The sequence below is a fragment of the Zootoca vivipara genome, chromosome 9, assembly GCF_965207765.1.
Source record: "Zootoca vivipara chromosome 9, rZooViv2.hap1.1, whole genome shotgun sequence".
Taxonomy (NCBI): Eukaryota; Metazoa; Chordata; class Lepidosauria; order Squamata; family Lacertidae; genus Zootoca; species Zootoca vivipara.
The window spans coordinates 68,640,520-68,653,383 of record NC_142592.1 but is presented as its reverse complement, the minus strand read 5'-3'; the positions used below and the strand labels follow the sequence as shown (position 1 = coordinate 68,653,383).

The window sequence follows — 12,864 nt, the reverse complement described above, 5'->3', positions numbered from 1 at the left end:
CCAACCCATGGCCTGGGCGAGGCCAGGGTTCAAATCCCCACTCAGCCACAAAGCTCACTGGGCGACCTCAGGCTGCTTACTGCCTCTCAGCCCAACCGACCTGACAGGGTTGCTGTGGGGGTTAAATGAGGGGAGGGGAGAAGAACCATGTGGGCCATCTTGAACACCGTGGAGGAAAAAGGTGAGCTATAGATGTCATGATAATAATATATCATAGATCAATCATAATCATAATACAGTGGTGCCTCGCTAGACGAAATTAATTCATTCCAGGACTCAATTCGTCAAACGAAAATTTCGTTTGCGAGGCACCGTTTCCCATAGGAATGCATTAAAAGTCAATTAATGCGTTCCTATGGGCTCCGGGGGGGAACTGGTGGCGGCGGCGCTTGCTCTCTTGGCTCGGGGAAGGAATGCAGGCGCTTTCCCGAGCCAAGAGAGCAAGCGCCGCTGCTGCCAACGACAGAGCCGGATCGGACGAAGCTTCAGAAGCTTCGTCGGATCTGGCTCTGTCGGGCGGGGTGGGGGAAAGGCGAAGGAACAATCCTGTGCCTTTCCCCCATCGCTGCCAAGCCCCATGCCGGCTTTTTGCAGCGAGAAGCGGCAGCGGGGGAAGACCTTCCCCCGCCACCGCCTCTTGCCTGGCTCCCCCGGCACGGAACGCAACTTCGTAGACTTCCATCTCGCAATGTTCCTTTCTTCCTTCTTGCAGATCCCCCAGCCGGCTGCTTCTACCTGGGCGTCCGCTACCCACACATGGGGCGTTTCTACGACCCGTCAGACAAATGCCGCGACTGCATCTGCAGCAACGGGACCATCACCTGCCAACGCCAGCCCTGCGCGCCGGCCCACTGCTCCCACCCGCTGCAGCTGGACTGCTGCCGCTCGTGTGATGGTCAGAAGTCACTCCTCTGCTAATAATAATAATAATAATAATAATAATAATAATCCTATATAATAAAGTGCAAGTGTCTCTGCATCCAGTCCCTGTGTCTGTGGGATTGCGCTATTGCGCATGTGCCCCACGGACAGCCGTTGGGACTTGGAGCGCGGAGACGGAGCGCGTTGGCCGGTGCGTAAGGGAGCTCAGCCTTTCGGCGTTTGGAGCAGCTCTCGCGAGAGAATCCAGAGGACCCACGAGATAGCCCCGTGCTCGCGAGCGAGCGCGCTCTGTCTCCACGCAGGCGCACTTGCGAGGCCGTTTACTTCTCGTGTGGATGTACTTCTAAGCGGCAGCGGCTGTTACAAGTGGCGGCGGGCGAGCAATCTCAGCTCTGCGCATGTCCCCGAGGTTGCTAGAGCAACAAGTCTGTTCTAGCACCCGTTAATTTAACGGGCTTCATGACTAGTAATAATAATAATAATACAGTGGTACCTCGGTTTAAGAACAGTCCGGTTTAAGAACGATTTGGTTTACAAACTCTGCAAAAGCGGAAATAGTGTCCTGGTTTGAGACCTTTACCTCGGTCTAAGAACGGAATCCGAACGGTGGAAGGGCACCGGCGGCGGGAGGCCTCATTAGGGAAAGCACGCCTTCGTTTAAGAACCGTTTTGGTTTAAGAACGGACTTCCGGAACAGATTAAGTTCGTAAACCGAGGTACCGCTGTAATAATAATAATATTATTATTATTTATACCTCTCTCATCTGTCTGGTTTTCCCCAGCCACTCTGGGCGGCTCCAAACAGAACACTAAAAACAGAATAAAACTTCAAGCATTGAAAACTTCCCTAAACAGGGCTGCCTTCAGGTGTCTCTAAAAGTCAGGTGGTTGTTTACTTCCTTGACATCTGATGGGAGGGCGTACCACAGGGTGGGCGCCGCCACCGAGAAGGCCTTCTACCTGGTCCCTTGTAACCTCACTTCTCACAGGGAGGGAACATCCTCGGAGCTGGACCTCGGTGCCCAATGGGCGTGGAGACGCTCCTTCAGGTATACTGGGCTGAGGCCATGTAGGGCTTTAAAGCACCAACATTTGAATGGTGTTTAGAAACGTACTGGGAGCCAATGTAGGTCTTTCAAGACAGGTGTTATGTGCATAGCTGCCAAGTCTCCCGTTTTCCCTGGGAAACCCCCGTTTTTCCAGCTGTCCCCAGCCGAAAAAACGGATTTTTTTGTTTTTCCCCGGTTTATTCTGGCGCGACGGCCATTTTGGAACTGGGCACAGCAGCATCAAAAGTCACTTCTGAGCATGCTTCACCCAGTTCCAAAATAGCCGCCGCGCTACTTCCGGTATGCTAATTTCAGTCCGGTCCATTATTTTTCAGAGAGGAACTTGGCAGGTATGGTTATGTGGTCTTGGCGGCCGCTCCCGGTCACCAGTCTAGCTGCCGCATTCTGGATTAGTTTCCAGGTCACCTTCAAAGAACCCAGGGGTCCTACCACACCACCCCCTGCCTGAGGCCTCAACCTAGGTTCTGCGGGTCAAAGGGACCCCTGACCATTAGGTCCAGTCGTGACCGACGCTGGGGTTGCAGCGCTCATCTCACGTTATTGGCCGAGGGAGCTGGCATACAGCTTCCAGGTCATGTGGCCAGCATGACTAAGCAGCTTCTGGCGAACCAGAGCAGCTGCACACGAAAACGCCGTTTAGCTTCCTGCCAGAGCAGTACCTATTTATCTACTTGCGCTGATGTGCTTTCGAACTGCAAGTTGGCAGGAGCAGGGACCGAACAACGGGGGCTCACCCCGTCGCAGGGATTTGAACCGCCGACCTTCTGATCGGCAAGCCCTAAGCTCTGCGGTTTGGACGACAGCAGGTTAGAAGCCCCCAAAGTCCCACTAGTCCGTGCTCTCCCTAACCCAGGGCGGCCGTTTTCAGCTAGGGGCCACATTTCTTGCGAGGTAATCCTCCGGGTGCAACATGCCCAGGGTGTGTGGTCAGAGGCAAAAATGGGCAGAGAAATGCGTGGAAATTTAGTTTCTGTGCCCACACGCACATGACTCTCTCTAGCCTCCATCCAGGCAACGAGAGGCATCGTCAGATTTTGGGGAGTCATTTTGCAGCCCAGGAAAAGCACCCGAGGGCCGGACAGAGAGGGTTCAAGGGCCACATTTGTCCCGTGGGTCTGAGGCTCTCAACGCTGCGCTAGCTCATTGGCCTTCAAGCAGCTGGTGTACTCTGATCTAAGGTTCTTCGCACACTTATCTATTACTAAGAATATTTGTATCATAAAAGCTGACCACAGCGGTTTGCAATATAAAAGCGTAAAACCAGACGATAAAATTGTAGAATGTTAAAACTAGTTAAATGCAAAATAATAATAATTTGCAAGCAAACACCAGTAGACGGTTGTGAGGGATAATTGTCTGCAAAGGGGTGGTGGAATAGAAAAATCTTTTTTCTAATGGCAGGGAGTTCCACAGGACTTGGCAGGTGGTGCTGAAGGTTTGGTTTCCCGTTGTTGTCAAACAAACCTCACTAACTCAGGAACGACCAATAGTGCTCTTCAGATGATCTGAGCCATCGAGCTCAGGGTCAAATTGGTCCCCAAGCTATTCTGGACCCAAGGGCTTTGTAACTCGATATAAGAACCTTGATCCCGGCTTGGCAGCAGATGCGTAGCCAATTGTCACCACTCCCTGCAGCCTGCTGGCCTCAATGAAGTATATTCTGCGTGTGCCAGGCTTTGAGCGTTGATCCAAGTGAGGAGGACCAAAAATGTACCCATTTTACGGGAGTTAAGGCTGAGGCTCATGCCCTGCCTTGCACGTTCAGCCTCCGCAGGGGCCTATTGGCCTGTACCCGTGATGTCAAGAACACTACGGAAATCTCAACTTCCCCCATACTCCCTTTGCCTTAACCCATCAGCTACCTTCTCCCTCCCCACTGGCTTCCCTTCGAGAACCCAGGAGTCCTGGCTCCCAATCACCCCCCTCTCTCTTCGTTGACTAGCCCTCCTCTGTGCTCTCTCTTCCCCGGCCGCCCCCAGGTTGCCTTTACCAGGCGAAAGAGCTCCCCAACGGAGAGCAGTTTCCCGACCCCAAGGACCCCTGCAGTGTCTGCTCCTGCTGGGAGGGGAGCATCACCTGCAAGCCCAAATCCTGCCCACCATTGGAGTGTCCCTTCCCCATCTCAGGTCCTTGCTGCAAAGTCTGTGAAGGTAAGTGCTCTGGGTGCATGCCAAAAAGGAATGTATTCTTTTCTCTCTTTTTAATAATCTATTTTTTATTGGTTTTGCAATTTGGTTTCACATTCACACAAAGAATAATAATCAAAAAGAATGTAGAATTCTCTGAATTTTTGGGCTTCCACCCTCCCTTTCATGGAGTCCACAAACAACCATTTTCACTGCATATCGTATTACGGTGGTCCCTTGGTTCTCAAACTTAATCCGTTCCGGAATTCCGTTCCAAAACCAAAGCGTTCCAAAACCAAGGCGCGCTTTCCCATAGAAAGTCATGCAAAACGGATTAATCCGTTCCAGACTTTTAAAAGCAACCCCTAAAACAGCAATGTAACATGGATTTTACTATCTAACGAGACCATTGATCTGTAAAATGAAAGCAATAATCAATGTACTGTACTATAAAATAAATAAGACAGTATTGTAGATGATAAAAATTTAAAGTATTATTATTTTCTTACCTGCACTGGTGATAGTCATTGTTTGGATGGGGGGCTTTTATCCATTTCCGCAGTCACACAATCTATCAATCAGTAGCTGAACTGGGTTCCACACAGTCACAAAAACAAATTAATCAAAAACAAAAACACAATATAAATAGCAAAAAACAAAAGCGCCAAACTTAATCAGTTCCGGAAGTCCATTTGACTTCCGAAATGTTCAAAAACCAAGGCGCAGCTTCTGATTGGTGCAGGTGCCCGGGAAATAATAGCCAACAGCCGAATCGGATGTTCGGCTTCCGAAAAACGTTTGAAAACCGGAACACTTACTTCTGGGTTTTCAGCCTTTGAGAACCGAGGTGTCTGAGAACCAAGGTACCACTGTATCCTCTATTTATCCATAAAACTCTATTTTCCACTATAGTTCTTTTCACATTGCGAGCATTATTTCAATCCTTGCAATGTTTCTAACTGTTTACAGTGTTCTGTCAAATATATTACAAATTTTCCCCAGTCCTAATTGAAGTTTTTATCATCCAGATTTTTCCGGTCATTTCGGCCATCTCAGCATAGTCCAGGCATCCCCAAACTACGGCCCTCCAGATGTTTTGACCTACAACTCCCATGATCCCTAGCTAACAGGACCAGTGGTCAGGGATGATGGGAATTGTAGTCCAAAACATCGGGAGGGCCAAAGTTTGGGGGTGCCTGGCATAGTCCATCAGTTTTGCTGCCCACTCTTCTCTTGTAGGTGTTTTGTCATCCTTGCATCTTTGGGCTAAGAGCACCCTGGCCTCGCCGCCGCATATATAAATAGTCTTTTCTGCTCCCTTGGTATATCAGTCCCTAAAATTCCTAATAAAAAGGCGTCTGGTTTCAACAAAAGTTATTTGGGAAAAAAATTAAAGCTCTGGAGAACTCTTAAATGGAGAAGCAGGGTCTTCAACGTGGCTGCCCCCGTTCCGTGAAAAAGCATCCCTGGCTAGATGCGAATTGATATAGGCTATCTGAGTAGAAATAGGAGTTATGTGTCGTGTTTTAAATTTATGTTTGGGATTTATGATGAGTAAGATTTTCAATATAGTTAATATTTTGATTTAGATATACAGGTGAAACTCGGAAAATTAGAATATCGGCGAAAAGTGCATTTATTTCAGTAACGCAACTTAAAAGGTGAAACCAATCTATGAGATAGATGCATGACATGCAAAGCAAAATATGTCAAGCCTTGATTTGTTGTAATTGTGATGATTTGTCGTTAGGCGGCTCAGTTATAAATGGAATGGAGTTAATGAAATGTAATAGCGATGTTCATTTTTGTTTATTTTTGTATCATTGTAACTATTTGTTTTATTACTGTGGAATTTCCAAAAGAAAAGCACAGTGGTGCCTCGTTAGACGAATTTAATTCGTTCCACGGGTCTTTTCTTATAACGAAAAATTCGTCTAGCGAATCCCATAGGAATGCATTGAAAAAAAAATTGAAATTTTTTTTTGCTCATAGGAACGCATTAATTGAATTTCAATGCATTCCTATGGGAAACCGTGATTCGCTAGACGAATTTTTTTAAAAAATGAATTCGTCTAGCGAGGCAACCTCCACTCGAAAAAACCTTTCGTTAAGCAGAAATTTTATTAAGCAGGGCATTCATTAAGCAAGGCACCACTGCATTTGTAAAAATTAAAATTAAAATTTAAAAGTTGCATTACTGAAATAAATGCACTTTTCGACGATATCCTAATTTTACGAGTTTCACCTGTGTTTTGAATTTTAGAAACTGCTAAAGATGATTAGAAGTGGAATTCAGAAGGGGGGGGATTTGGGGAAGTCACCGAATGAGGTCAGGAAAAAGTAGAAAATTGTAAGAATTATTGTGCGTTGTTTGTTGCTTTCTTTGTTTTTGTTTGTTTGTGTTCTTATAAAATGAACGAAAAATATGATTATTTTTTTAAAAAAGATGTGAGAGACACCCCCCCACCCGCACTTTCCAGACTTCCCCAGCCAATTATTCCCGCTCGCCTGCATGCTTTTGAAATTCTCTCCTGCCTTCCTTTCTGCCACCACAGGTTGCAAGTACCTCTCCGAGGGCTACCTGAACGGCCAGGAGTTCCCGGACCCCCAGGACCCCTGCGGCCTCTGCACCTGCATGGATGGATTCGTCACCTGCACCAAAAAGGCCTGCTACCAAGTGGGATGCAGCCACCCCATCCGGGGGCCCGGCCAGTGCTGCCCCGCCTGCCACGGTGAGGTCAGAGTGCCGGGGAGAGAAGGGGCTACGGGCAGAAACGGGAGCGAACAAGGAAGAGAAGCATTCAGACCCGCTGCTGAAAAGCTGGAGAGGCTTTCTGAACATGCTCAGGAGTAATAATAATAATAATAATAATAATAATAATAATATCTATTATTTATACCCCACCCATCTGGCTGGGTTTCTCCAGCCGCTCTGGGCGGCTTCCAACAGAATATGAAAATACAATAATCTATTAAACATTAAAAGCTTCCCCGAACAGGGCTGCCTTCAGATGTCTTCTAAAAGTCTGGCAGTTGTTTTTCTCTTTGACATCTGATGGGAAGGCGTTCCACAGGGCGGGTGCCACCACCAAGAAGGCCCTCTGTCTGGTTCCCTGTAACTTGGCTTCTCGTAACGAGGGAACCGCCAGAAGGCCCTCGGCACTGGACCTCAGTGTCCGGGCAGAACGATGGAGGTGGAGACGCTCCTTCAGGTATACTGGACCGAGGCCATTTAGGGCTTTAAAGGTCAGCACCAACACTTTGAATTGTGCTCGGAAACGTACTGGGAGCCAATGTAGATCTTTCAAGACCGGTGCTATGTGGTCTTGGTGGCCGCTCCCAGTCACCAGTCTAGCTGCCGCATTCTGGATTAATTGTAGTTTCTGGCATTGCAGTAGTCCAAGCGAGAGATAACCAGAGCATGCACCACTCTGGCGAGACAGTCCGCGGGCAGGGAGGGTCTCATCCTGCGTACCAGATGGAGCTGATAAACAGCTGCCCTGGACACAGTATGGACCTGCGCCCCCATGGACAGCTGTGAGTCCAGAATGACTCCCAGGCTGCGCACCTGGTCCTTCAGGGGCACAGTTACCCCATTCAGGACCAGGGAGTCCTCCACACCTGCCCGCCTCCTGTCCCCCCAAAACAGTATTTCTGTCTTGTCAGGATTCAACCTCAAGCTGTTAGCCGCCATCCATCCTCCAACCGCCTCCAGGCCACTCACACAGGACCTTCACCGCCTTCACTGGTTCTGATTTGAAAGAGAGGTAGAGCTGAGCACTGCTTTCTGCAGAAATCTGCTCTCCAGACTGGAACTTGCCAAAGCAGGGAGTTCATCATCGTTCGCCTTCTTCTCCTGTCTCCAAACAGGATGCTCCTATAATGGCATTGCCGTTAGCAACGGGCAGAGCTTCGCTGACCCTGGGGACCCCCTCTGCTCCCAGTGCACATGCAGGGTGAGTTGGTCGGGGACTGAGGAATGGGAGCAGCTCAAAATCCGGGGCTGGGGACAGGGACGCATCCTGTCTCTGTATCGGTCAGCCCCGCCTCACTTGCAAAAAGAATTGTGGAACAGCAACTCCCCTTTCAACAATATTGCTTCAGGCTTTTCTACAAGATGGAATACGATTCTGTGATTCTAATGCTCTGCTCCGTCTGCTACAGGCTGGCTCAATTCAGTGCCTGAAAAAGCTCTGCCCTCCAGCGCCCTGTGCCTACCCTGTGCCCGGACCCTGCTCCTGCCCGCTGTGCCAAGGTCAGTAGTGCCCCTTGGGCAAAGGCGCCCTACCCGCTCTAGGGCAGGGTGTTTGGTCATAGTGGAGTGCCTGCTCCCCCCCCCCCAGGGGCCTCCTTGGGCTGCTGCCAATCTGATCCAGGAAGACGAGCAGAACGTTCTGGGCAGCGAGATCCGGAGGAGTGGAACAAATTATATTTTGGGGGGAGTCTCGATTCGGAGGACGATATTTGGGCATTGAAATATCTGGGGGGCGGCTGTTGCCCACTTGCCACCCCCCAGAGATTTCTGGACTGTCGCTTCCACGGAGGGCGCCAGGTGGGCAAAATTGGTTCTAGGCTAATGGTTCTTTAGGTGCCAGGCAAAAAATCTCTAACGTCCAATGCCCTTTTAAATTGTGGGACGAACTAAAATCCCAAAGAGACTGGAATAAATTTATTGACTATATAAATAAGAACTGTAGAAGTTTGAAGACACTATCGGGATTGGAATAAATCTTACGACGCGGACTTTATAATATAAGATTAAAGTGTGAGATATGCAGGTGAAACCCGTGAAATTAGAATATCGTTGAAAAGTGCATTTATTTCAGTAATGCAACTTATTTATTTTTTCTTTTAATTTTTACAAATGCTTTTCTTTTGGAAATTCCACAGTAATAAAACAAATAGTTACAATAATACAAACATGAACATCGCTATTACATTTCATCGATTACATTCCATTTATAATTGACCCGCCTAACGACAAATAATTTCAATTACAACAGATAAAGGCTCGACATATCTTGCTTTGCATGTCATGCATCTATCTCATAGATTGGTTTCACCTTTTAAGTTGCGTTACAGAAATAAATGCACTTTTCGGCGATATTCTAATTTTCCGAGTTTCACCTGTAGATTTGAAAAGGGGAAACTTGTTGGTGGGATGGAGGGACGTCATACGCTCAGCGAAGCGGTAGGGAAAGAGATGGGTAGGCGTATATTGGACATTATTGTTTATTGTTTAAAGTGAAAGTTTAATTAAAAAATGAATGATAAATAAATAAATATCAAGAAGGATATTGACAAGCTGGAACGTGTCCAGAAGAGGGCAACCAAAATGGCCAAAGGCCTGGAAACGATGCCTTATGAGGAACGGCTTAGGGAACTGGGTATGTTTAGCCTGGAGAAGAGAAGGTTAAGGGGTGATATGATAGCCATGTTCAAATATATCAAAGGATGTCATATAGAGGAGGGAGAAAGGTTGTTTTCTGCTGCTCCAGAGAAGCGGACACGGAGCAATAGATTCAAACTACAAGAAAGAAGATTCCACCTAAACATTAGGAAGAACTTCCTGACAGTAAGAGCTGTTCGGCAGTGGAATTTGCTGCCAAGGAGCGTGGTGGAGTCTCCTTCTCTGGAGGTCTTTAAGCAGAGGCTTGACAGGCATATGTCAAGAATGCTTTGATGGTGTTTCCTGCTTGGCAGGGGGTTGGACTGGATGGCCCTTGGGGTCTCTTCCAACTCTACGATTCTATGATTCTATGAAATAGATTGTGGGATGTAGGAATCCTCCCCTGTTCCTTCCCCTACAGGCTGCCGTTTCCAGGACCGTGAATATGGGGAGGGAGACACCTTCCCTGCCCCCAACAAGCCTTGTGAGGAATGTCGCTGCCTGGTAAGTTTTGAGTTTTACCAGTGATTCTTGCATTGCAGCGATTTGGACTAAAGGACCTCTTGAGTGCCTTTCAAGTGTGATTCTAGGACTGGACTTCCGCCTGTCCATAATAGCATCCAACTCTACTATTTTCCATGAACCAGCCTTCCCCCCCCCCTCCAGTCTTCAGACGCAGATACCACAAGCTCATTCTCCTTTTTGCCCACAAGGGCTTTCCTATCACTAATGGTTTAATTAAACACATCGACTTCTCCATCTCAGCCAATTCTCGGGGGGCGGGAACAAAAATGCTTTTGGCGGGCGCCGAAAAGAGTTTCGTTGATGGCGCTTCCCTGATGTCAAGAGGCAGGGAGTTCCAAAGTTCTGCCGCACTAAAAGATTGATTTCTTACCAACGCAGCACGGGGATTATGTAACAGTTTTTTGGGGGGGAAGCGGTCTCTTCGTGCAGGGCAAACTACGGAAATAAATGTCAGGAGAAAATAAAACTGGGGACTCAGCTAAATTAGTAAAAAAACACCAGTGTTTTGAATGCATTATAAACAAGCAACACCAGATGGTGCTGGAGAGTAAAGAAAAAATTCTAAGCAATTTTCCATAGCATTTTTTTTCTTTTAACAATTTAATTTCTGACTTATTTATAGGGGTTTTTTGCCCCCTGTGTGTAGATCTGCCCTGGGACAGGGACGTGTGCAGGGGGCCTGTCTCCATGGGGTGTCTCTGTGCTTAGCAAGGGGGCTGGGCCCTTGGGCGCCACCAGGTTTTCCAGGTACCCCCACCTTATACTCACCTTATACTTGGCCCTCTCTCCCCGCTTCCCAGAGAGGTGACGTCTCCTGTGGACCCCAGCTCTGCCCCGCGGCCCGATGCCCTCACCCGTCGCGCGATCCTTGCGGCTGCCCCACCTGCGACGCCTGCAGCTTCCAGGGGCGAGACTGTCTGGACGGCGAGCGTTTCCCTGACCCCCGGGACCCCTGCAACCAGTGCCAGTGTTTGGTAAGCAGGGGGCGCGGAGGAGAGAGGCGGGAGAAATTCCCCTCGGGGGCTCGGTACGGAGGCTCAAACCAGATTCCCCATTTATTAGACCTTCTACAGTGGAACCTCGGTTTATGAACACCTCGGTTTATGAATTTTCGGTTTATGAACGCTGCGGATCCATCTGGAACGGATTAATTCACTTTCCATTAATTTCAATGGGAAAGTTCGCTTCAGTTTATGAACAGACTTCCGGAACCAATTGTGTTCATAAACCGAGGTACCACTGTATTTGGAAATGCATGGCAGGACGGAGTCCAAAAAGGTCAGAGAGAGGGGTCCCATTAGCAGCGTGTAAGACCACTGGGGGTATAAGACACCCCCAACTTTTCCAGTTAAAATATAGAGTTTGGGATATACTCGCCGTATAAGAAATACGACCCAGCATATAAGATGACCCCCGACTTTTGAGAAGATTTCCCTGGCTTAAAAAGTAGTCTTATACACAGGAGGAATTAAAGAACCTTTTAATGAGGGTGAAAGAGGAGAGCGCAAAATATGGTCTGAAGCTCAACATCAAAAAAACCAAGATCATGGCCACTGGTCCCATCACCTCCTGGCAAATAGAAGGGGAAGAAATGGAGGCAGTGAGAGATTTTACTTTCTTGGGCTCCTTGATCACTGCAGATGGTGACAGCAGTCACGAAATTAAAAGACGCCTGCTTCTTGGGAGAAAAGCAATGACAAACCTAGACAGCATCTTAAAAAGCAGAGACATCACCTTGCCGACAAAGGTTCGTATAGTTAAAGCTATGGTTTTCCCAGTAGTGATGTATGGAAGTGAGAGCTGGACCATAAAGAAGGCTGATCGCCGAAGAATTGATGCTTTTGAATTATGGTGCTGGAGGAGACTCTTGAGAGTCCCATGGACTGCAAGAAGGTCAAACCTCTCCATTCTGAAGGAAATCAGCCCTGAGTGCTCACTGGAAGGACAGATCGTGAAGCTGAGGCTCCAATACTTTGGCCACCTCATGAGAAGAGAAGAATCCTTGGAAAAGACCCTGATGTTGGGAAAGATTGAGGGCACTAGGAGAAGGGGACGTCAGAGGACAAGATGGTTGGACAGTGTTCTCGAAGCTACCAACATGAGTTTGACCAAACTGCGGGAGGCAGTGCAAGACAGGAGTGCCTGGTGTGCTATGGTCCATGGGGTCACGAAGAGTCGGACATGACTAAACGACTAAACAACAACAACAAATACACAGGAATATACAGTAATTTTTATTTATTTATTTATTTATTTATACCCCGCCCATCTGGCTGGGTTTACCCAGCCACTCTGGACGGCTCCCAAGAGAAGAGTAAAAACACAATAAATCATCAAACATTAAAAACTTCCCTAATCAAGGCTGCCTTCAGATGTCTTCTAAAAGTCAGGTAGTTGTTTATTTCCTTGACATCTGATGGAAGGGCGTTCCACAGGGCAGGTGCCACCACCGAGAAGGCCCTCTGCCTAGTTCCCTGTTACCTCACTTCTCACAGGGAGGGAACCGCCAGAAGGCCGTTGGAGCTGGACCTCAGTGTCCGGGCAGAACGATGGGGGTGGAGACACTCCCTCAAGGATACTGGGCCATGGCCGTTTAGGGCTTTAAAGGTCAGCACCAACACTTTGAATTGTGCTCGGAAACATACTGGGGGCCAATGAAGGTATCTTAGGAGTGGCCTGGATCGTTGTATCAAAATTTCATGACGATCGGTCAAGCGGTTACGGAGAAAAGTGGAACCTGGATTTTCACGATTTTTACATTTATATATTTATATAGATTATTAATTTTAGTGCCCCCCTTCACCCTAAAATCCCAGGGCATGTTCCTACAATTCCTACAATTCAAAATACAACAATTTAAGAAACTTGCATC

The 12,864-nt window shown here is 47.9% G+C and overlaps 1 protein-coding gene across 2 annotated transcripts in view; it reads left to right on the top strand.

Moving 5' to 3' along the window:
- The window catches only part of KCP (kielin cysteine rich BMP regulator), a 96,609-nt gene that overhangs the window by 53,465 nt on the left and 30,280 nt on the right, over window positions 1–12,864 (top strand). For both annotated transcript variants that reach the window (XM_088676513.1, XM_060279271.2), the window contains 7 exons: window positions 713–895; window positions 3,932–4,102; window positions 6,634–6,810; window positions 7,949–8,034; window positions 8,243–8,333; window positions 9,889–9,971; window positions 10,793–10,966. In XM_088676513.1, coding sequence (XP_088532639.1) covers window positions 713–895; window positions 3,932–4,102; window positions 6,634–6,810; window positions 7,949–8,034; window positions 8,243–8,333; window positions 9,889–9,971; window positions 10,793–10,966 — 965 coding nt within the window. The remainder of the gene's footprint in view (window positions 1–712; window positions 896–3,931; window positions 4,103–6,633; window positions 6,811–7,948; window positions 8,035–8,242; window positions 8,334–9,888; window positions 9,972–10,792; window positions 10,967–12,864) is intronic.